Below are 24,519 nucleotides of genomic sequence, written 5' to 3'. Positions count from 1 at the left end.
GCCCACTGCGCATGCGCGGGACGCGCTTCCCGGCGCCAGCGGCGGCACTTCCGGGCGGGCAGGTAGGGATGCTATGAAATTCAATTAAATGAAATTAAATTAAATTAATAGATAGAGTAGGATAGGGTATGGAGGGTGGGACGGGACGCGGATGAGGTGCTGCCCGGGCCCGTCGGGTCATCGCGGCGATGGCGATCCCCCCTCTGGCTGTTCCGGGTGCGGTGCCTCCTCAGGCCCTGCTCGTGTCCAGCCGGGCCGGCCCAGCTCCCGCAACTCCTCCTCGTTCCCTGCAGCCCCATCCCACCGGCACTTCATCCGGAAATCCCTGCAGGGTCACGGCCCCAGGTGGTGGGGAAGCTGGGCCTTTAAAGAGATTTAAGCTTAAGCTGCGCCAGACTGTTCTAATTTGAGTCAGTTTTGAGCGGAGAGTTGGACCAAGGCTTGCAGGGATCCCTTCCAGTCTAAGTGATTCTATGATCTTGGCAAGACAGAAGCGTGTTCTTGTGCTTGATACGTGGATCTGGATTGTATCTGCTTGATGCCGTCTGAGCAGGGTGTCACATGAAGCTCCTTATTTATTTCCATCATTCCTGACTCAAGGTCTTACTTCTGATTTACAGAATCTCAGGATGTTCTGAGTCGGAAGGGACCCACAAGGATCATCAAGTCCAGCTCTTAAGTGAGTGGCCCAGGACTGACCCCACAACCTGGCTGTTTTTAGCACCAGGCTCTGACCTGCTGAGCTCATCTCAGGGTTCTGTGTCAGTATTAAAGTTATTATTCAAGTACTCTGCAGCGTTTGAGTGAAGTTAGTAAAGTGGGCAGTGGAATAGGAAGATGCCTAAAGTTGGGCAAAGCTGCTTTGTGGTGATTTCAGAAGCAGCAGCAGGGTCAGCCTGTCAGGACACCAAGCAGTGCTTCCAGCATTCCTTCTGAGTGAAAAAAACCCTCTGCTGGCCATCCCCAAGTTAAAATTCTCCCCCAGGCTTAGACTTCCTGGCCCAGAGCAGCTGTGGCTGCCCCTGGATCCCTGGCAGTGTCCAAGGCTGGGTTGGATGGGGCTTGGAGCAGCCTGGGACAGTGGAAAGTGTCCCTGCCCATGGCAGGGGGTGGAACAGATGCCTTGAGAAGGCTGCCCTAGAGCAGAGGCCAGACAGAGCTAAAGAATAAAGCAGGGATTTATTCAAAGGATCTCCTCCATGGATCCACCTTGGGCAGCACAAGAGCCCAGCTGCACCCAGGATGAACCAAAATGGGCACAAAATGCACACCCAGTCAAGGGGTCTGTCACTTTGATTAGTTCTGCTCCATTTGCATCTTGCAGTTCATTGTCCAATTACAGCTTTAGGTTATGAAGTCCCATCCTGCTTGTTTTTCTCTTTTCAGTCCAAGTTTGTGCTCTTGGGCTGAGATTTGGGTGGTTGTCCTTGATCCCCAGCTAGAGGAGGAATTGTTTTATTTAGCTACTCTGTGCAGAGAGCTCACCATCCCCTTGGATGAAGCTCAGAACTGCACACTAAAGCAGCACAGCATCTGAAAAATACAAAATCTCAAACCCGAGGCACCAGAACGAGACGGGCTTTGAGTCCCTTCCAACCCAGACCACACAAGGAGCATCCCTGCCTGGTTTGCTTCCTCCTCCTTTGCCCCAGCCAAACATCTCCACATTCCAGAGGCATCTCCGTGGCGGAGCTGTTTTCCCTGGAGGCAGTGGGATGACCCCTGGATCCCGTGTCCCCAGGGCTGGTGTCAGGAGCCGGGAGCATGAGCGAGTTCCGCATCCACCACGACGTGAACGAGCTGCTGAGCCTGCTGCGGGTGCACGGCGGCGAGGGCGCCGAGGTCTACATCGAGCTGCTGCAGAAGAACCGCACGCCCTACGTCACCACCAACGTCTCTGCCCACAGTGCCAAGGTCCTGCCGAGCTTCTGCTGGGAATAACAGCTCCTCCTCTTGCTGTCCATCCAGGGAAAACGGGAAAAAGAGAGGCTGGTCGGAGCCGGGGTGGCGGTTCTGGGCTTGAAAAGGTGGAATGTTTGAGGGAGAGGAAGAGTGTTAGGACTGGGGTGTGGACAAGTTCAAAGGAGGAGGTTGTTTTGTGGGATGTTGTGAGGGAGTTGTTCCCTGAGAAGCTGTGGCTGCCCCTGGATCCTTGGAAGTGTCCATGGTCAGGTTGGACGGGGCTTGGAGCCACCTGGGATGGTGTCCCTGCCCCTGGAACAAGATCACCTTGAAGTTCCCTTCCCACCCCAACCTTTCCTTGATTCCATGATTGTGGTATTCACATTCTCTGAACAGAGAGAGAGACATAATTCTCTCTCCCAGAATTTCTCCCGGGGAAGGCAGTGAGAAGTTCAGAGAAGAAGAGAAAACAATTCTTATTTCTAGTCACTGCTCCTGTTGTTGCACATGTGGAAGGTGTTATGGAGATTGTTTACTCAGAGTGGTTTGTTAATTAGACACAGTGAAGGTTGTTTTGATTCCTTGGCCAGTTGGGTCAAAGCTGTGTCCTGACTGTCTCAGACAGTCACAGGTTTTTCTTTAGTATCTCTTTTAGTATAGTATCTCTTAAGTATGTCATTTAGTATGGTATTAATGTAATATAGTACAGCTTAATAAAGCAATTGTTCAGCATTCTGAAATCATGGGAGTCAGAGCACGTTATTCCCTACATTGGGGTTGCTCTTCTACTACACATGATGAAATGAAACTTGTATGAAATGCAGTTATATGACTAACACCTGACTTTTTCTTCTGAATGTGGAACATAATATTAGAGTATGGCACTCATGGCCAGACTCATATACTTTTATAGCTGTATAACTCATATAGCTTTTGTGGCTATAAGACTGTTTTCATTTTTTAAAAGCAATCCACCAGTCAAGGTCTAAGTGCTAGGAAGTCTCCAGCTGTGTCTGAAACTTGGCATCTTTGTAGCCTGAGCTGCATGATTGCTCTAATTGAGTTTCATTTTAATTGTAACTCCATTTAATATAATGTGGTGTTTTACAGGTGAAAATAGCAGAGTTTTCTCGAACTCCTGAAGATTTTTTAAAGAAGTATGATGAGCTGAAGTCTAAGAACACAAGACATCTGGATTCTTTAGTTTATCTGCTGTCCAAACTTACCGAAGACAAAGAGGTTGGTTCCTCCTTTAGAACTGGATGTTGAGGAATAGCCACAATGCAATGCTTGATTTCAGGCACAGCTGATGGTAGAAATCAACAAATGAGCAGTTCTAGCTTTCACTGAGTTATTAAAGCACTACTGAGGGTTATGCTCCTCTTGATATAATTCACCAAGACATGGAAAACTGGGACAGAGAAATCTGTAGTTAGATTCAGTACATGGTCATGTGTTTCTTGCTTTAGATTGTGCTGCCCAGCATTCACAAAACCTTTTCTTTTTTTGTCTATGTACAGACACTTCACTACCTGCAACAAAATGCAAAAGAAAGGGCAGAACTCGCAGCAAATGCAGCCACCAGCAGCAGCAGCACGAATTTTTCCATCCCCTCCTCCACTTCCAAGATGTCTCTGCAGGAGCTGGAGGAGCTGCGCAAGCAGCTGGGCAGTGTTACAGCCAACTCCAGTGCACAGCAGGTACAAAGCCCTTCCTTCCCAAGCTCTGGGCACAAAATCTTCCCTTCTGTTAGGCAGACAGTATTCAATCTTGGTGCTGTCCCTTGTAAATGTGGCCTTTTCCTGTTTCAGACAGTTAAGGTTACATTCTTTGAGGTTATCTAAGATAAAATTCACAGTTAAATTCTTCCCTGTGAGGAACCTGGCACGGCCTGCCCAGAGCAGCTGTGGGTGTTCCATCCCTGGAAGCGTCCAAGGCCAGGGCTTGGAGCAACCTGGCATCATGGAAAAGACAGAAAGGAAGAGGAAAACCAGGCTTAGCAAGCAGTTAAACATTTCATTAGCAGCAGTAGGTTGTGAAGTCAGAGTACAAAAGGGCTGTTTATTACTTAAAACCCAAATTCTGTTTCCTGTCATTATTTGTTCAAAAAACTGCACTGTGACCTGCCAAACAGGACAGAGAGAGAAAAAATATGGTGAAAAACTGATGGGTCAAGATAAGGATATTTTAGCTGCAGAAGGCAGAGGGGCAGAAGTGTATGGAGAGTTCTTTGGACAGAGGGGAAAGAGGAAAAGATGCTCAGAGGTCCACAGTGCCTTCTCATGTTTGGTCAGCAAAATCTAACTGGGGACAAGCCTCAGATCACTCACAAGAGGGATGGACCTCCCATGTCCCATGCTTTGGGTGTCTGGGCTTGAAGGACTCTACATGAATGTGATGGTGGAGGAGAACTCAAATCCTAAACAAAGGGTGGTGCAGTGGTGGAACCAGCCCTGTCCCACAGCCACTGAAGTACTGCACAGCACTGGCCTGACTCATCCAGATCCTTCACAGACAATCTGAGTCAAGTGGGTGATTTAGATCATGAAGGGAAGATGAATTTCCAGTGAGATAACTGATCTTCTTACCAAGATTTATGTGTGAACTTGCTAAAAGAGGAAAGACCTGGAAGTGCCGTTCCCTGGGATGTGCAGTTCACAGCCAGAGGGATTGAAATGCCATCACAAGCCAAGATCTGTGCTTCCCTGCTGCTCCATTTGCAGTCTCTTCAGACTTAAAGAGCTGCAACTGTGTTAAAAGGCCCTGATGGGCTGGTGCTCGGGCTGTTGAGTCAGTAAGGGCTGGGACAGGAGGACATTCCTTGGAAGTGTTGGGTCTGCTCAGCCTGTGACACAGATGTTCTGTCTGTGAGGGTCACAGATGGAGCTGGAGGTGTTTTTGGAGCTCAGAGATGAGCCCTTCGTCCCTCTCCGTGGATATTGCTCAAGATGTCAGCTGCAGGTTCCTAAGCATGACAGTGGCAAGCTGGCACCCTGTGCCAGGGGTGTTGGGGTGCCACCTGAGGGCTGTGTTCTCAGCCCTGGGAGTTTTCTCCAGGCTGTTGTTGAAGCCTGTAGTGACAGTGACCTAAATTTCAAGTTGCAGAGAGAAGGTGATTCACGCCCCTGAGGCATGTGCTTTGTCACCAGTGCCACAAGTGCTGTGCCATCTGCCCTGGGATTGCTTGGCACTGACAGAGGGATCAAGCAGGGATTGGAGTTACTGCTTGGACCAGTTTTGGTCCAGGATTCATGGGGGTGGGCAAAGCTAAGTGTTCCCTTTTAGGTGGATGTGTCCTTTATAGCCAAAATGTTGCTTTTTTTGACCTCTGCCAGTTAACAAAGTCGCACTAGAGCTGGTTGAACTGCAGAGAAGTGCCCTTGTTATAGAATAAACATTTAGAATAAATATAGTGCCTTTTGTTACAGCATAAAATCAGAGTCATCAAGTCCAACCCTGGATTGAATATCACCATGCCCACTAAACCATGTTCCCAACTGCCATTTCTGCTCATGTTTTGAACACTTCCAGAGGTGGTGACACCACCATTTCCCTGGGGAGCTTGTTCCAATGATTAACCACTCTGTGAGTGAAGAAATTTTTACTGGTGGCTGCCCTTCTCCCAAGTAGAACATGTTCATACAACCAACTGAGGTTTGCAGTTTCATGTGGGGTTTAGCCATCCTTTGCATTGCTGGCAGCTTGCTTGATGCTTCCTATTTCTCCACATGAAAGTCCCAGTTCTGGTAGGGGAGCAGAGGAAATCAAGGTCCTTTCTTTCAGCAGATCACCCACACATGATGTAAATAAGAAAGTAAAATGATCCTGTGCATATCCCTTTCCACACACACACACACATCTGTGGAGTTTCAGAAATGGCCTTCACCGGCCCTGGGTTTGTGCACTTGGGGCTCCAAATGTTCACGTAGGTTGTGCATCTCACAAGCTTCCCCAGCTGATGATTGATCTTGCACTCCATTTATTTTAGTGTCAGAGCTGGGGGTGGAGAGTCTTTCAGTCTTCAAGAGCTCATTTCCTTCACCAACTCCCACTCAGAGCAAAAAACTCCATCATTTTCCAGCTCTCTGTGGGTGGATTTGTCTGGGTTGCATTTGGCACTGAGTTCAGAGGTGTTCAGTGCCCCTGGAATAGGATGCTGGTGCTTATGGAAGGAGTTTGTTGCTTTCATGTGGTGCTCTCTCCAAACCAGCAACCACTGCCTGCTGGTTGTGCATGTCCCCATTCTGCTTCCCTGAATGTGCCCCAGCACCCCAGCCAGTGGAGACAGATGCAGAAAGGCATTATTTGATGTACCCCCACATAAAAAAGATCAAATCTATAAAAAAATATGCTTTTTTTGCAGCAGTGGGGCAAATAGACTGGGTGGCACTAGGAAATTAAACCCTACACCATGCTGCTGAAATACCAGCTACTCTGCTTTCTGTTCTCAAGCCCATCGATTGGTTTGCAGTCAATTTCTCCTTGAAATTAAACATTTCTTGGACTTCTGAAAGTCTCTTACTTTTTTCCTTTCTTTCCCTCTCTCTCTTTCTCCAACAGCCTCTTGAGCTTACCCGAAAAATCCTCAGGGATAAGCAGAACAAGAAGAATTCTGGTCAGCCCATTCCAGTATTTCCATCCTGGGTGTATGAGAGACCTGCACTTATTGGGGATTTCTTAATTGGCACCAGTCTAAGCACTGACACAACAGTACCAATAGGTATGTGAAACACAGGGAAAATTGCAGGAATTTGTAGTGTTTTGTTCTCATTCAGAAATGCTGTTCAGATGATCACACTCAAAAAAAGCTTGGCATTTCTTTTTTCTTTGGGCTGTTTTCTGGGTATTTGAATATTTTGGTGGGAAGGAGGTTGGGGAAGTTGTTGGTGTTGGAAGTAACTGGGCCTTTTTGTGTGGGAGGATCAGCAGCAGGAGCTGTGGCTGATGTTCTCTTCTGCCTGCTGGATTTGGGTAGGAATGAGCAAAGGATTCTGTTCTCCAGGAAAGCAAAGTACAAGGCTGAAACAAGTGGTGATGGCACATTGTGTCCTTTTTTTGTCCTTTTTCTGTCTCCTCTTTGGGAACAGGCACTTTGCCACTGGCCTCCCAGGAATCCATGATTGTGGAGGACTTGCTGTACGTGCTGATTGGTGTGGATGGAAGGTACATCACAGCACAGGCCCTGGTGGGCAGGCAGAACAGAGCCTTCTCACTTGATCCAAACCTGGACTTGTCCATCAAGGAGTTGGTGACCAGGATTCTTCCTGTGGCAGCCAGTTACTCTGCTGTCACCAGGTACTGAGCTGGTTTTTGTCAGGGGGGAGGCTCTCCTGTGAGAGCAGAGAGTCTCCCATTGTGCAGGTGTTAACTTCCATGCCTAGTTTAAACTATGGGGTATAAATTGAGTGACAATCTATTTGGATCAGTTTTAGCTTTGATGGTTTTTTCCTCTGTGTTGCCAGTTCACTTTTTCATTCACACAGCTTTGTTCTTTCCAGTCTTGGCTTTGGTAACTTCAGGTAAAATGTAATTAGGATATATCTATCTTCTCCTCACACTCTGCTATGACATTCTCCATATTTCCTGCTTTTTGCTCCCCTCTGGGCATCCAGGACTGAGAGAACCTTTGTGTGCTGGTTCCACTTTCTACTCAGTGTTTTTACAAATGGTTCTAGTTCCCTTGTGGCTGGAGAGGAAACATCTTCCCACAGCTTTCCCTTCTAGGAAGTGTGGGATGGGAAATAAGGGACAGGGTCTGGTGTGCTTCCCAGCATGGGATCTACTGGTGTGCCTGCACAGTGTCCTGAAGGCAGAACTTCCTGAAAATCACACAAATTGCATTGCTGACAGAGTTTCATTTTGCTTTTTATAGGTTTATAGAGGAGAAGTCCTCCTTTGAGTATGGACAGGTAAATCACGCTCTGGCTGCAGCCATGAGGACTCTAATCAAGGAATACATGATATTAATTACCCAGCTGGAGCATCTTCAGAGGCAGGGCCTTCTGTCACTGCAGAAGCTGTGGTTTTACATCCAGCCCACAATGAGGACCCTGGAGATTCTGGCTTCACTGGGTAAATTTCCAAATACAATCCTTACAGGTTGTGAGAGCTGCAGGGTAGCCAAGCAGGCAGGGCATGTCCCATATTTATTTCCTGCTTTATTAAAGAAGAAAGCCCAGGGGAATTGTACATGTGAGGGCACTGCACTTCTTCTGGAGAAGAGCACTCAGGGTCTAGGGCTGAATGTGCCTTTGGAGCTGTCAGGAGGCACCTCAGTGCCTTTTGCCTACACAGCTCTTGCTCTTGCCATCAGCTGTGTCCACCAGTGCTGCCTCTCCTCGGCTCCTTTCCAGACTCCTCTCCAGCTCTGTGTGGTTACAATCCCTGGAAGTTCCCAGTCCAGCCCCTTGCTTACAGCTACACAGGCAGCTCAGGGGACCATGTCCAATCTAGGGACCATTTTGGGTTTTGTTTCAGGATGTAAGTGTCTTACATTGTTGTTTTGTTTGTTTTTTTACTTTAATTCCAGCTACTTCTGTGGATAAGGGTGAGTGTATGGGAGGATCAACCCTGAGCTTGCTCCATGACAAGACTTTCAATTACACAGGGGACAGCCAGGCCCAGGAGCTGTGCCTGTATTTAACCAAGGCAGCCAGCGTGCCTTACTTTGAAATCCTGGAAAAGTGGATATATAGAGGCATCATTAATGATCCATACAGGTAAAGAGCAGTAAAAAATGAAATGAAATGCAAAACTTCAGAAATACTGATCTGCTTTGTCAAGTCTGTGTCACCTGGGGGCCTGAAACAACCCTCTTGGAACTTCTTTTGCTTTTGTAGAGTCACTTGAAGCATTTTGCTGTATTTGATAGTTTATGCAGCGTTTCTATTTCCCACATTTTTAGAATCCTAAGGTGGGGGCAAAGCTGAAGGTAAAATATCTGAAATTAATGCCTTTCTACTTGTGACAAAGGCCAGTTTCCTCACCCGTGCACTGACAAACAGATAATGTTTAGCCTTGGTTTATGAACCCTGTAAAATTCTGTTTCTCATTGCAGATCATCAGAGACACTGCATAGTGCTTTTCCTCTTGCTTCACAAACAAATTTCAGTTCTTGATTGAATGTGTCCTCACGAGACCTTATTTCTGATAGATCACATTACCAGTTTGCAGGTCAAAAACAGTAATCCTCCTTGTGCCACTTCCTGCCCCTAAACATCTGCTTTAACTGTTCAGTGAGTTCATGGTGGAGGAGCACGAGCTGCAGAAGGAGAAGATTCAGGAGGACTATAATGACAAGTACTGGGATCAGAGATACACTGTTGTTCAGCAGCAGATCCCCTCCTTCTTGCAGAAAATGGCTGACAAAATCCTAAGCACAGGTAGGTGCTTCTGCTGTGACAGGAACCTTGAGACAAGCTGGTCTTGTGTGAGGAGAAGGGAAATATCACCATACCTTGCCACTTTATCGGGTTGTCCAGCTGAATTGAGAGCAGTAGAAGAGTCAGATTTAAAAAGAACCCCAAATCCTGTAAGTGAAACAACACAGGAGCCCAGCAGCAAGGGGAGCTGTCTGTCTCACTGCTGCTTTCTGAGCAGGATTTCTAGCTGGATGGAGCTGGGCAGCTGAGGTTTGACTATCTGAGTGTTAATTTAAGCATTCAGCCTCTTATCCTTGTACAAAGCCCTCCAAAAGTGACTTCAAAAAAAGAGTTTCAGGCCATCTGCAGAGATGTTTTGTCACCACTGGGAAACCAAACCATTTCTAAATCTCCTTAAATGTGATACCAAGTGCGTGTTTTAAAATTCTGTATCATCTTTTGAAAGGTGGCTAAACCCTTTCCAACTTTGAGCACAACACAGTATAAACATTTCTCTGCACATCTTCCTCTTGAAGGGGATGATGTGGAAGTTTCCCTGTTGGCTGTACAGCAGGTATGAATATGGGATATTCTTTACTTTTCATTTCAGGGAAATATTTAAATGTTGTGAGGGAGTGTGGGCGAGATGTCACCTGCCCTGTGGCCAAAGAGGTCATCTACACTTTAAAGGAGAGAGCCTATGTGGAACAAATAGAAAAAGCATATAACTATGCCAGCAAAGTTCTTCTGGACTTCCTGATGGAGGAGAAAGAGCTGGTGGCTCACCTAAGGTTGGATTTATTTTATTAAATGCATGATAAATAGATTGGTTCTGCTAAGGGACATAAATTTTTGAAGTTAGCTCTGTTCTCTTGGGATATTACTAAGGTGTTCTCTCTATTTCCATTTAGAAAGGTTGACCTAAAAAATAAGAGTTGGGTTTTTTCCCTGAAGAGAAAAAAAAAAAAGTCTAAAATGACAGAAATGTTGTTTGGGAAGGATGTTGGGGGGGTCTCTGGTCCAACTTCCTTAGAGGGCTGTTGCCAAAACTAGGTCAGGGCTTTGTCTAGCCCAGATCAGGAGTCTGGAGCCACACTGTGTTATGGCTGTGCTCCTATTTTTGCTCCAAAGCCTGCAGTTATCATGAGTGCAGTTATCATGATCTCTGGCCAAGCCCTTGGCTGCTGGATTTTTTAAAAATTAACACAGATATTTGTTGAGAGGAGTGCAGGATTCTGCTCAGAACTGGCAGAGCAGATCTGAGAGTTGTTCAGGACAGCATAGGAGCCTGCACCCAGCACACCTAGGAGTTTTGGGGTTTTTTAAATTTTTCTAGACAAAAAAAGAACAGCAGCAGCCCTGATCTGACTGCACAGAAGTGTCCTGACTGAGGAGGTAGGGAGGAGGAGACATCCATAAAAGACTAGTCTCCAAACTGGTTATTTATGGCTGTGTGCTCACCAGAAAGAGAAACATTTTGTGATCAAACCCCACAGGCTCGTTGAGTTGATTGCATTTGTTCCTTTAGGTTTGATCTGGATTAACCTGGGCTTTAAGAAAAGCCATCAATTGTCCCTTCATTTTCTTGAGCAGATCTATCAAACACTATTTCCTGATGGATCAAGGGGACTTTTTTGTTCACTTCATGGATCTGACAGAGGAGGAGCTGAAGAAGCCTGTTGATGACATCATAACGACGAGGCTGGAGGCTCTGCTGGAATTAGCCCTGAGAATGAGCACAGCCAACACTGACCCCTTCAAGGATGATTTAAAGGTGAGAATGGGTGGAAGCAGAAGATAAATTGACTTTGAGCAGGAGGCCTGGGAAGTCTGTGTGCCTGTGAGAACCTGCTGACCCTGACCATGGGCACCTTGTTGCTGTTCCACAGCAGCTGTGGGTGTCCTGTGGCTTCATTTTTTCCCTGCTCCTCCCTTGCAGATTGACTTGATGCCCCATGACCTCATCACACAGCTCCTGAGGGTGTTGGCCATAGAAACGAAGCAGGAGAAGGCCATCATCAGTGCAGAGCCCACAGAGCTCACCCTCAGTGGCCTGGAGGCCTTTTCCTTTGACTACATTGTGAAGTGGCCTCTGTCCCTCATCATCAACAGGTAAGGCATCAATCCAACGAGGGAAAAAGAGGCTGTACTCTCACAAGAGGCTTTCCATGCAAGAATCAAACATTCCTCAAAGCTGGAGAGCAGAAGAAAACACATTTTCTGGTATCTCTGGTTGCAGACTCCAAGAATTCAGGCTGTTGCTACTCTAACAGGCTATTTTACATTTAAGTGAGTTTTAAGGGCATTTTTCTGCAGGAATTTGCTTCTTGTTTCCCTGGAGAAACACTCCTGTGAGCACAAGCAAATGGGACAAGCTGCACTGAGTGAGCAGAGTGGCAGATTTCAAATTGCTGAATGCCAGCAATTAACTCCTCCCTTCATTTCCCCTCTAAAAATCCCATTGAACCGGTGAGACTTTCCCAACGACGCGACGCTTTTGGAATCTTGTCTCTTCCTTCCCAACAGAGTGTGTTAGCTCTGGTGGTAGCTATGGAAGTGAAAATAGGATTTGGTAAGGTTTCCTGAACTGTATCGACTGGAGCTCTGCAGACACCTACGCCCAAGTGTCTGAGCACAGACCTGAATCCAGTCCCAGAGCTATAAATAAGCAGCCCCATCTGCTTGTGACAGTGCATTGCTGGTGGGGTAATGCTGCCTGGAGCTTGGTTACAGCTTTTCCTCCCCTTTTTTTTGGAAAATCTTGGGTGAATTCTAGAATCCTGGCGAATTCTTGGGTGACCATCTCAGCCTTAGTATGGTGGGTATAAGAACACAGTGTCTGAACCTTCCCTCCCAGCCCCTGTGAGTGACCCCTGCCTGGAGCTCGAGGGAATTAAGGAGGGTGATGATGTACCCACTGGCAGGAAATATGGAGGAGGGTCTCCTTGGAGAGGAATTCTTTGGGGTGGTTGCAAATGTGGCTCTCTTGCTTTGGTTCAGTGCAGATCTGTGCGTGTCTGAAGGCGTGGGGAACATATTGTGTAAAGTCTCTTTACCTCTGAGCAGCCTCAGCCTTCACAGCTTGGTCTGTCAATCAGAGCAGGCCTTCATCTGCATGGGCTTCTCCTTTCTTTCCAGGAAAGCACTGACAAGGTACCAGATGCTTTTCAGACACATGTTCTACTGCAAGCACGTGGAAAGGCAGCTGTGCAATGTTTGGATCAGCAATAAGACAGCCAAGCAATTCTCCCTGCATTCAGCTAAGTGGTACTGCTTTTTTTGTTGTTGTTTTTTTTTCAGTTTTGGGTCTACTTCTTGCTAATTAGATACCTCATGATATAGCTCAGACAATACTGAGGTGAAAAAGATCCTTACAAATGTCTTGCAGGCTCAGAGACATCAATTTGTAACATTTTAGGTTTCACTCAATAGTTGTTTGTAAAGTTGCTTTAATATTTCATATCAAAATTTTAGTTTTTTATCAGCAAATATTTAAAACCTAGGACAGGTTCAAAACTCTAACTCTACCAATTGATGGAAAGCCGTGGAAAATAATCAGAGATGATTTGCAGTGGCTTTATAATCCCTCTCCCACTGCAGCAAGGCATTTGCTAGGACAGAAATATTTAGCTCAGTGCTTGGCTGTGCGAGCCTGGTGCTAGTTGTGCGTGGCATTTGCTAGCTCTGAGCTGTGTGGGTGTGATTTCTCCCCTAGGTTTGCTGGTGCTTTCACACTGCGGCAGCGGATGCTGAATTTTGTGCAGAATATCCAGTATTACATGATGTTTGAAGTGATGGAGCCAACATGGCACATTCTGGAGAAGAACCTGAAGCTGGTGAGTGAAGTTGGAATGGAAGTCTTAACAAATGGAAGGCCTAATTTCAGTAGCTGCAGCTGTCTGTTGATTTCATTGGAGGCATTAAAATATCTGGGAGCTGCTGTTCCTGCCACGTTGCAGAGTGCTGCTGTTCTGCACCACCTTTCTGCTTGATTAGTCATACATCCCTTTCCTGTGCTGCATCCCCCTGTCTCACTCTGCTCCCTGTTATGTAAAGGCAGGTTCTGCTCAACCTTCCCACACACAGGAGAAAGAGAGCTGTGCAAAAGGAAGGTGGATGCAGAGAGCAAAGATCATAAACTGGTCCAGGCATCTCCATTCCTTGACTGAGTTACAGTGCTCCTAGTAGAGCCTGTGCTTTCCTTTCCATTAAACTGCCAAGGACTGGCATGCAGGGAATGTTTGGTTTAAAAAAGGCCATTATTATTATTATTATTATTATTATTATTATTATTACTACTATTTTTATTATTATTATTGGTAGTCACCCTGTGATCCGACTCCTCTGGGTTGTGCATCTTTTTCCTCTTACACCCTGAAAAACACAAAACACTCCTCTGAGGTACCAAACCACCCAACACCCCTGCAGTCAGCTCTCTTGGCAGCTCTCTGACAGCCCTGGTGGATCTTCAGCATCATCTGATGCTGCCTTAGCTCTTTCTGTGCCCTGAGGAGTTTTTTGGGGTCAGCTAGCCAACATTTTGATGCCCTGTCATGTTTTTTTTTCCTGGAGAATTCACAGGAGGGGGCAGATCTAGGATTGTGTGTGTCTCTGCACATTCTTGGCAAGAACTTCTGAATGAGAAGGGTTCATATGTCAAGCTCCTGGATAATCTGGGAATTGTACTTATTTCTTGATTTTGTTGCAAGTTTAGGTTTGCAAAATATATCACTCAGTTTACTTTACTTGCATGGAAGCTGTTGTTGAAGTTATCCTGTCCCTGTTTTCTCCTTTTAATTTGTACTTTAGGGGGGAAAAGGATGATCCTCACTGGTCTCATGTAGTGCCTCATGGTGCATTTTATTTGTCACACTTCTCTCTTGTGCATTTTCACTTGAAGATAAGGTGCTCTCTTCCTAAAATTGTAGCTGGGATCTTTATCTTCACAACATCACTGTCTTCATCAACACAACTTCATCATCATCTTCATTGCATTAGAAAGCTGCATTTATGCCTGTTCTGCAGTGGGGATTAAAGAGATGTGGTGTTGGAATCCAAAATGCAGGGAAATCTCAAAACTTTGGGCCTGGAAGCCAAAGCTTAGAATTAAACACAGGATTTGATCTGAAATCTTGGAAAAAACTTCCAGACTTAGGTGCTGGAAGTGAGAATGTGGATTTATAGTGTAAAGCAGAGACACGTTAAACTAAGAAGAGGAAAGTTTAGAGTTTTTGAGTTTAAAAAAAAAGAAAAAATAAAAGTAGTTACAAGGCTAAACAAGAAGTTTAGAATGCAGTCCTGTAGGTTTGTGCATCAAGATTGGCTAAGAAAGCTTACACTGTAGCATTAATCCATAAGACTAAATATTTAAGGATTGGGTCAAAAACATAAATATCCTTGTTAGCAGTGTTTTATTGGTCAGTAAATCCTTAAAGGTCTTGTAACTAGGGATTTTGTAACCTTCTGAACAATACAATAAAGATGTGAGCCAAATTCACCCTTCCTACCTATGTAGAAAATAAGAGAAGTAAACCACAGCATCTAAAAACTCAGAAATCCCATCTCTAACTCATTCAAAATTCCTTCCAAAATCCCCATAATGTGGGAGGGGTTTCCTCACTGGTCCTTCTGGAGGCAATTTTAGTCCTGTGGTTCTTTCCTAAGCTTGATTTGTGTTCTGAGCTTCAGCACTGTGCAGAGTGAGAGGGAGTTTTAATCTATCATTTGAAACTCAAGACTGAAACAGCCTGTTGGAGTAGCAGAGATGAACAAAATATTACAGAATCCTCCCAACACTGCTTGTCTCAGTTCCTTACTGGTTCTTAAAGCATATTTCTGAATAGCCTGTATATTTTAATGATAAGTTTATTGACATTTAAGATTCTTCAATTTCTTTTTCTCTGTTTCCTGTTGTTTTCACTGACTTTACTGAGGTTGTGAAGGTGGGAGTGGCCATGACAAGCAGATTTAAAAACAATCAAAATGCAAGTTCATAAAGCAGATAACTCCATCCTTTCCAGGGGAGGGCTTGGGTGATGAAAGCAAGCATGATTTGTGGGCAGTGATGTGACACATCAAAGGTTTGAAGCCTGTGAGGGGCTGTTGAAGGCAGCAATGCAGATGCAGTCTCTATCTCTGGGTGTTTCTGTGAGCTCCACAAGGAGTTCCTCACTCTGAGACATCCCTGTCAGAGGCAGGGTGCTGGGCTGCAGCTTTGGGGCAGAGCAGCACAGCAGCCCTGGTTTGGTTTGTCACTGTTGGGCTGTCCTGTCACAGGCATCCAACATTGATGATGTCCTGAGCCACCACACCAGCTTCCTGGACAACTGCCTGAAGGACTGCATGCTCACCAACCCAGAGCTGCTCAAGATCTTCTCCAAGCTGATGTCTGTGTGTGTCATGTTCACCAACTGCATGCAGGTGTGTACAGCCTCCCCGTGCCACAGTCCCTCTGCCAGCCCCACGTGGACTTGTCTCTGTTCCCTCTGTCTTTAGGGCCTGACAGCTCACACCTCTCCCAAGTGGTTTCTGTGGCTTCTAACTCCACAAAATCCTCCTTTTTCCATGTTGAGATCAGGTTCATACGGACCAAATTCCCTCTCTTGAGGTGTAAGTTGTAGTGCTCTGTAGAGATCTCTCTTGAGGGTGAGCTGAGGGGTGCATTCCAGCATCAGGGAGCCCACAGCTTTTCTAAAACCCATTTCCAGTGGGTTTAGGGAGATCTTTGTACCAGCATTGTCTTGGTCTGAAAGACAGGTGTGTGCTAAGGAAAGCAGGAGCCTCCCCTGAAATGGAAACTGCAAACCCCCTCCCTCCCAATTATTATAATTTTGAAATTAATGGGCTCCCAGGCAAAGATATGGGAACAGGAATAACAGTTCTTTACTAGGAAAATTAAAAATACAAATGCAATCGTACAAAAAAAAAAAACCCAACACTGCCAGAATCAGAGCAGGCCCTGTCCCCCTGTGTGTCAGGGTGGTGGCACAGTCCCATCCCAGGGTGGTGGCACAGTCCCATCCCATGGTGGTGGCACAGTCCCATGGTGGTGGCACAGTCCCATTCCATGGTGGTGTCACAGTCCCATCCCAGGGTGGTGGCACAGTCCCATCCCAGGGGGTGGCACAGTCCCATCCCAGGGTGGTGGCACAGTCCCATCCCAGGGTGGTGGCACAGTCCCATCCCATGGTGGTGGCACAGTCCCAGGGGGTGGCACAGTCCCATCCCAGGGGGTGGCACAGTCCCATCCCATGGTGGTGGCACAGTCCCATCCCAGGGTGGTGGCACAGTCCCATCCCAGGGTGGTGGCACAGTCCCATCCCATGGGGGTGGCACAGCCCCATCCCAGGGTGGTGGCACAGTCCCATCCCATGGGGGTGGCACAGCCCCATCCCAGGGTGGTGGCACAGTCCCATCCCAGGGTGGTTGGTGGCACAGTCCCATCCCAGGTGGTGGCACAGTCCCATCCCAGGGTGGCACAGTCCCATCCCAGGGTGGTGGCACAGTCCCATCCTAGGGGGTGGCACAGTCCCATCCCAGGTGGTGTCACAGCCCCATCCCATGGTGGTGGCACAGTCCCATCCCATGGTGGTGGCACAGTCCCATCCCATGGTGGTGGCACAGTCCCATCCCAGGGGGTGTCCCAGTCCCATCCCATGGGGGTGGCACAGTCCCATCCCATGGTGGTGGCACAGTCCCATCCCAGGGGTGGCACAGTCCCATCCCAGGGTGGTGGCACAGTCCCATCCCAGGGGTGTCCCAGTCCCATCCCACGGGGGCTCAGCCCTCCTGCAGTGCCAGCTGTGGCTCTGCTGCAGCAGGATCCTGCACAAGGGGGAGTTTTCCTCTGCAGCTCCAGGGCTGCTGGGGATGGGCCTGCTCTCCCTCTGGGAATGCAGGGCAGGAGAAAGCTGCTCCTCTGGGAATGCAGGGGGCAAAGGCTGCTGGGGTGTCCCAACCCTCAGATTGTATCCAGGTAGGAATGCTTGGCTCCTCCCCTGGGCACAGCATCTTCCCATGGGATGATGGAATTTGATCAGCCCTGCAGGGACACTCACTGGCCATGGACAGAAGATAATTAATAATTAATGGCCATGAACAGCAGAGATCTCCTGGAGGGAGGATTGGTTGTGGGAGAGATAAAGAAAACTGCCCAGTGAACAGAAGATAACTGCCCCACCTCTGACAGATGGTGACAGAGTCCACACCCCCATTTCCAACCTCAGACCAGCCTGCTGAGTTCAGACTCAGAGTCAGCTCTCTGGGAGTTGTGGTGGGCACAGCTGAGCCTCGTGCTGTGCCACAATGGAAGAAAGGGGCTGTAACTGTGTCCCCAACGCTGTCCCCTTGCCAGAGGTTCACCCAGAGCATGAAGCTGGACAGTGAGATGGAGAGGCTCACCCTGGAGCATGGCACCATGCTGGGCCCTCCCACCGAGGAGGAGCGTGCTGAGGAGGCTGCCAAGAAGAAGCTGACCAACAAGGTGGGACACTCTGGCCACTTGCAGGTAGCCCTTCCTGCTTTCTTGACCACCTCTGTCCCCAAAAACACAACCTTTGTGGAACTGTGGGCAGTGTGGAGCTCTGCTGGAGTTCTCAAAGTCTACTTTGAAGACCCTGTCTCTCACAGCAGTCCCTGCACTGGTTTTTGAGTTTTTCACTTGTGTTTTCAGCTGTGCAGAGCCACATCCAGGCTTTCTGAAATGCCAGTACTTCACCATTCCCAGAGTGGGAGTGGGGCTCTTTGCAGTCCTTGGCTTTCATACCTGGGGCATCTCTCTTGTCCATATTTCTCTGGATGCACAGGGGATTTGCTCTGTGGCTAGCAGATCCTCCTGTCCCTCTGGAAGCCCCTCTGGCACACACTGCATCACCACTGCAGTCACAGAGCTCCAGAGATCACAGCCTGTCTTAGGCAACACACATTTTCTGCCTCCTGGCTTTTCCTCCTGCTTGAAAATGAGCAATGGCAGCATGTATCTGTGGAGAACTCAGCTGGGATCTGCTCTGGGCTTCTCCCAGGCTGGGCACAGCAGGGCTTTTAGCTACCAAGGACTTGGAAAGGTTTATTTCAGGGTGAAGTTTGGTGGCAGTGGTTTTTGGGTGGGTTAGGGAATGGAGGGAATAACTGCAGCCCCTTGGCAAGTGCAGATCAGCACACACAACATGGAACCTCTCTGCCTCTGTCTTGGCAGCTTTTGGCAGAGCATGCTGACAGCCTGCACCTCACATCTGGCTTTGAAGCCACCATCAACAAGTTTGACAGCAATTTCTCCACACATCTGCTGGACCTGCTGGACAAGCTGAGCGTGTACAGCACCAATGACTGCGAGCACAGCATGCTCAACATCATCTACAGGTGAGCCAGGCCTTCTCTGTCTGGGACTTCTCCTCCCCTGGCTGCCAGGTTCAGCTCAGGAAGTGCTCATTTTAACTGATAAGTGTGTTTATTTAGGAGCTCTGAGCAACCTGGGCTAGAGGATTGTGTCCCTGCTCATGGCAAGGGGTTGGAATGAGATGGGCTTTGAGGTCCCTTCCAATCCAGACCATTCTGCTTTGCATTTCAAGCCAAGGCTGTAGAAAAAAACCCAAAAGATTCCTTTGAATTGTGTGAAATTTGTCCATGAATATTGTACATGTGGTGTTAGTTTTCCTGAGGATTGTGGAGACAGTGAATAAACCAATTTCCAAATACAGGGTAAGCATTCCAAGATGAGAAAATCACGTTAAAGGTTTGATCATAAAGTGTCTATTTTAAGTTCCCATATTGCATTTATTTAAATAAGCAGCTTCTTGGAAATTAAAATTCCTTCAGAAATACGTAAAAGTCAGGTACACAGGATGGGAGGGGAGAGAAAGCAGATGGAAGTTTTGCTGCTGGGTTTTGCTTTTTCAAGAAAAACCCCCCCTGGAAGTTCTGTTCCCTGTCCATCTGCACTGGGTATCTTTTATGGCTGGCTGATAGCCCTCACAGCTCTGTTGAGATGTGCTACAGCTGAAGGAGAGAGAGAGGAAATGTTTCACTAATGTTTTTTAAGGAGGTTGTTGTCCCCTCCTGGTGCTGTTTCTGACAGCATCTGTCAGGGCTGTCAGGATTCCTGGTACTTTGCAAACACTTGTTAGGTGAAGTATTCCCACAGGAGACTGTGCTTCCAGTGGTCCTTTTGTTCTGGGAACTTCTTGTCCAGCCACTTGTCCAGGTTTTCCCAGCCCCTGGCAGTGCCCCAGGGCTGCTTGGTGTTCTGAGCTCTCCTGCTTCCATCCCCTGTCAGGGGAGCAGCTCCCAGCCACCAGAGCTGCCCCTGTGGGTGGTGCTGAGTCCATGAAATGGGAATGTAGGTGAGGAGCCCTTCTCCACAGCCCTAGGAACTCTGGTTGGTTCCATCTCTGAAGTGACCAGAGTCAGAGGTCTTCTCCTCATCTTGGAATTTCTCAAAAAAACTGTGTGGCTGTGGTGGTTGTTCCTTTCAGGACCTTTTGGGAGAGGCTGGTGTGGCTTCCCAACATTTCCTGTCACCCTTCATTTTCCTGGAGAGCCCAGTTCATCATCATCAGGCTGTTGCAGCTTCCAGGCAGGATCCATCTGTAGGAAAGGCTGGCAGGATTAAGCTCTCCCTGTTGCCTGGCTGCCATCACTGCTGGGTGTCACAGGAGCATCCAGACTCGGGTTAGATTCAGGGATTGGGACCACAGGCAGCTGAGTCACCCAGGCAGGAGCACTCACTGCTCCTCAGTGCTCCAGCTCTCCTCCTTTATCCTTTTTTTAACATTTTCCCCATCTCCAGTGCAAGTTCATGACCTCTCCATCCAGGAGATCTTGATGGCAGCTCACTCCATGATCCCAGGGCGCAGGGGACATGGCCAACACAGTGCTGAACACCAAATTACCTCCTCTGTCATGGTGGGAATGTCACACACGTGCCAGGACAGTGGGACAGGCTGGTGCTGCACCCCACAGCCTGACTGTGTGTCCTGCCCAGGAGCTGCTCCATCAGTGTCACAGCCCCCACTGGGGGGGCAGCTGGGGCCAGCAGGTGACTCCTGAGCTGTGAAACCTCTGCAGCTGCTTCTCCCAAACACAGAGAGCTTGGGTTTTGCAACCAGCACTTCCTGCTTCAGGGGAAAGGGGAAGTGTGATGGTGCAGATGATGCAGTGCTGCTGTCCGTGGCTTGTGCTCTGGACAGTGACCCAGCTGCACTCAGAGCAGGGCCTGGCTGCTTTGCCCTCCTGTTATTTCCATGTCCCTGTCCTTATGCCACCAGGGCTGTCATCACTATCAAGCCCCCCCTAGTCTGGACTCTCTGGGACCACTTGAGTCTTCACCAAGGCATTGGAGCTGCTGGACCTTTCCTGTCAACCCAGATGTCCCCAGTTCCTCAGCAGAAATCCTGGCTGTGAGCAGCCCATGGGACCTTTCCAATCCCATAGGCTGCTCAGGTCTGGTTTAAAGGGGGGGAGCCCCACACTGAATGCCCAGAGGTGACATTTAGCTCCCATTCAGGTTGGAGGGATTGTTGGCTCCAGGCCTGGGCTCTATGGCAACAGGAACCTGAGAGTGGAGACAGTTGCCATCTGAAATAACATATTTGAGAGAGTTATAAGGAAGAGTTTGTAAGACATACCACACTTTTCTTCGAATTCATAACCTTTTAATGGGACTGCTTTCCAACAGGGATCATCAACATGTCAGATAAATAACAAAATTCACAGTTCTGGTACTTGCTCATCATTTATGTGCTCCTGGTTAACACTTATTCATTTTGTGGTACTGAGTAACTGAGACGTTTTATTTGTGGCATCCAACAACAGGAGATGGAGATGCAAAGGGTTTCCTTCAGAGCTCACAGGTGACAGATCTCTGCTGTGCCCAAGTCCTGCTCAGTGTGTCATAGACCAGAATCAGAACATCTCCTGAGGTGAAGGGACCCAACAAGGATCCCTGCACAGACGCCCCAACAATCCCACCCTGGGAGCCGTGCCCAAACCCTCCTGGAGCTCTGGCAGCCTCGGGGCTGTGCCCTTTCCCTGAAATCCAACCTGAACCCCCCTGGCACAGCTCCCTTGGGAGGGCTGGCAGAGGGCTGGCAGCTGCAGGAACTCTCCAGTCACTCCAACACCTCCCAGGAGTGAAAAGGAGGAGAACTACAGTGGAGAGGGCTTTGTCATCAGGATTGGTTAAATCCTCATTCTTAGAAATCTTTGTACATCAGTGTGGTTATCACAGTGTGGTTATCACACTTCCTCTACCAGTGTGGAGGAAGCTCAGAGTAGGTCACCAGGATGTGAAGTGGTGCAAACCCCACCACAGAGCAAGGAACTGCCACGTAAGCACATGCTGAGGAAGTACCACACAGATTCTGAAGAAATGGTTATCAGGGATCGCTTGAATCTAAAAACAGCTGAAAGAGAAGCCAAGCAAAATCTGCAGATCACTGAGCTGAGAATGAAGCAGCTTTAGAAATGGAGCAGGTCCTCAAAGCAGCAAGTCTGGCCTTGTGTTTGAAGCAAAACTTGCCCAGTGCTCTCACCTCAGTGTCAGGTTTCCCTGGTTCAACCCTTCGAGGACGAAAGCAATGTAAAGCTTTTCAGCCAGGAGAGAGCAACAGATAAATTCCATCTGTCGAGGCTCTGTTTTCTGCAGGCACCAAAAAATGTCAAGGAACAATTTGTTGCCATTTGTGTGAGGTTGTTAAGCAACATGAAACTCAAATATTGTGCCCATTCAGTTGGTACTGGAGCAGCCTAATTTGAGAAAGGGAGAGAGTAACTTTTGTGTGATTCATGGGCTTGCACTGCCTGCCTGCTCAGAGATCCAGGGCACACGAGGGCACGAGCTGCACTGGCTGTGGGTGCTGTGGGATCTGCCAGGGGAAGGTCACAGCAGGCTTGGGGCTGGATGGCATCGCTCTGGAATATCAGGGAGGTGGGGTTGTGGTGGTATCCCTGGTGTTGAGTGCTTTGGAGAGGCTTTTCCAAGTGTCACTTGTGGCTGAGCATCTTCTGGTGTTGGTGGATCTGTGGGAAGCATCCTGGTGTTAGCCAGGGGATGGTGGGGATGGAAACCTCAGCATTTCGTGGTGCTGGGTGGATTCTGTGTGGGAGTTAGTGGTGAACTCTGGGTTTGCAGCAGTGCTGGGGAGAGCTGGGAGGGTGCAGACACTGAGCAACCCTTGTCCACACGAGACACCTCTGTGTGGGCTGCAGAAGAGCTGTGAGCATTTGGTCCTTCCCAATGTGTTTGGGACAGGTTCCTGATGCATTTCCCTGTCAAGGCATGGCACGGAGCAGGTCTCACCACACCTGTGGCACAGCACACACATCCCATGCAGGGCCAGGGCTCCCTGTTGTCACCATGATATTTTATGGAAAATCCCTTTGCCAGGATTTTTCTCCTGAGAAGCTGAGAAGCTTCAGAAAAGAGATTTAAGCAATAATTATCTGATTGCTTGGGATGTGGTTTGGGGGTTGCTTATCAACAGCATCTTTCATTGGTTCCATGTGAATTGTTTTAACTTAATGACCAATCACAGCCAGCTGTGTCAGACTCTGGTCAGTCATGAGTTTTTATTATTCATTTTTTTCTAGCCTTCTGTCTGGATCCTTTCTCTTTCTTTAGTATAGTTTTAGTATATCATTTTATTTTAATATAATAGAATACCATAAATAATAGATCAGCGTTCTGGGAACTCGGAGTCAGATTCTCATCTCTCACCTCATCCTGGGGACCCACAACACCACAACAATTGGTGACAACAATTGGTGATCACCAGCACCCTGTGGGTGTCCTGGGGGAGGTTCCTGCTGGCCCCTGCCCTGCCTCAGGTGTGCTCTGTCCCTCAGGTTGGACTTCAACGGGTTCTACACGGAGCGCCTGGAGCACATGTCGGCCGAGCGCAGCCGGAAGGCGCCGCCGCTGCTGCCCCGCCTGGCTGTGCCTGCCCAGTGAGCCCCAGCCAACAGCTCAGGGCAGCTTCACCCTCCTGACGTGTTTGGAATGTTTTAGGCTTCTGTTGGCTTTTTTTTTTTTTTTTTTTTTTTTTTACTATGTTGTACAATGATGTGTTTGTGTGTTGTAAAATAAATTAAGTAACGACAACAACAACAAAAAAAATCAGGGTTGTTTTTTCTGTTAACAGAAGTGAGGGTGCAAATTATTGTGGGTTCTGCATCCCTGGAAGTGTTCAAGGCTGGGTTGGACAGGGCTTGGAGCAAGCTGGGATAGTGGAAGGTGTTCCTGCCCATGGGATGGGATGATCTTTAAGTTTCTTTCCAACCCCAAGCCCGCAGCAGAGGAGTTCCAGGGAATCTAAACATTGCCTGAGGCAGTTTGAGAGCAGGAGCATAGAGGGAGGAAATGTCTCCCAGGAGCATGGGGTAACCAAGGCCAGGAACACAGAGGCCTTGGGGGAGGAGTGGGGACCTGGGGATGTGTGTGAGGGCTGTGGGCACAGGACCGAGTGCTCCTGTCCTTCCTCTCCCTCACTGCTCCTTTGCAGGGACCTCCTGGAGCTCGCTGGAGGGAAGAGCCAGGTTCTGTGTGCTCCATGGCCTGCAGCTGCTCCTCCAGCTTGCCAGAGGCAGAGAGACCCCAGGAGAGGGTGGGGACCAGCAGCAAGCACTGAGTCCCACTAGAAGTCACGGAGAGTTCATTGAATCAACAGCGAATTTATGACTAATCCCAAATCCGCTCACACCCACGTGCCCGTGTCCATTTCCATTTCCTGGTTGGCCCTGGCCAGAAACACCCAGAAATGCAAACGTGCCCAGGCTTATCTTCCCTGATATCACAGCTCCGGCGCTTCCTGTGACAGTCCCGCCACCCCAGTGCCCCGTGTGCCCCTGCAGAGCCACGGGACATGTCCCACCAGGCTGGGGGACACCTTCGTGCCCCCAAGGCCATACACACAGTCCTTAATGCCACCTGGGCCATCCCCCCACCCCAATGTCCTGTGGGCATCCTCCACCACCCCACTGACCCAGCCCCAATGGCCCGTGGACCCCCTCCAGTGCTCCCTCCCTAGTGTCCCACGGCCCCTCCTTCTCGATTCCCCACGGACCCCCGCCATTGCGCGGGGACAGTCCCCGAGGCCTCACAGAGCCCCACAGAGCACCCTCCCTCAAATTCCCCGTGGGAATTCCCCGTTTCCCTACGGACACCCCCCTCCATCCATCCCCGGCTGCCCCGGTGCCGCGACGTTCCCCGGGAACGCCCGCGATGTCCCCCGGCCGGTCCCCTCCACCCGGTCCCCCGTCCCCA

General features: G+C 48.6%; 1 protein-coding gene across 2 annotated transcripts; it reads left to right on the top strand.

Moving 5' to 3' along the window:
- Nucleotides 1-29: 29 nt before the first annotated feature.
- TUBGCP2 (tubulin gamma complex component 2) lies at nt 30-23,335 on the top strand. Of its 2 annotated transcripts, XM_084210370.1 has the most exons (19): nt 30-62; nt 621-679; nt 1,742-1,914; nt 3,013-3,141; nt 3,423-3,602; nt 6,463-6,622; nt 6,990-7,197; nt 7,775-7,974; nt 8,432-8,621; nt 9,139-9,284; nt 9,874-10,054; nt 10,857-11,037; nt 11,203-11,375; nt 12,402-12,530; nt 12,979-13,099; nt 15,540-15,683; nt 17,617-17,745; nt 18,457-18,620; nt 23,103-23,335. In XM_084210370.1, the coding sequence occupies exons 3-19, from the start codon at nt 1,765-1,767 to the stop codon at nt 23,206-23,208; spliced, it is 2,691 nt and encodes an 896-aa protein (XP_084066496.1). In that variant the 5' UTR covers nt 30-62; nt 621-679; nt 1,742-1,764; the 3' UTR covers nt 23,209-23,335. The 2 variants fall into 2 exon arrangements, with proteins under 2 accessions (XP_084066496.1, XP_084066497.1); XM_084210371.1 differs by lacking the exon at nt 15,540-15,683.
- The last annotated feature ends 1,184 nt before the right edge of the window (nt 23,336-24,519 follow it).

This window comes from Fringilla coelebs (assembly GCF_963513975.1).
Source record: "Fringilla coelebs genome assembly, chromosome: 8".
Lineage (NCBI taxonomy): Eukaryota > Metazoa > Chordata > Aves > Passeriformes > Fringillidae > Fringilla > Fringilla coelebs.
Note: the sequence above shows the minus strand (reverse complement) of the source record. Positions and strands in the feature narration are given on the sequence as shown.

Bases quoted from the DNA above. Each gene is read 5' to 3' on its own strand.
- TUBGCP2 (XM_084210370.1), top strand. From the start codon at position 1,765: ATGAGCGAGTTCCGCATCCACCACGACGTGAACGAGCTGCTGAGCCTG. The intron at 3,603-6,462 runs GTACAAAGCCCT...TTTCTCCAACAG, and splicing joins CCAACTCCAGTGCACAGCAG to CCTCTTGAGCTTACCCGAAA. The intron at 12,531-12,978 runs GTACTGCTTTTT...TTTCTCCCCTAG, and splicing joins TCCCTGCATTCAGCTAAGTG to GTTTGCTGGTGCTTTCACAC.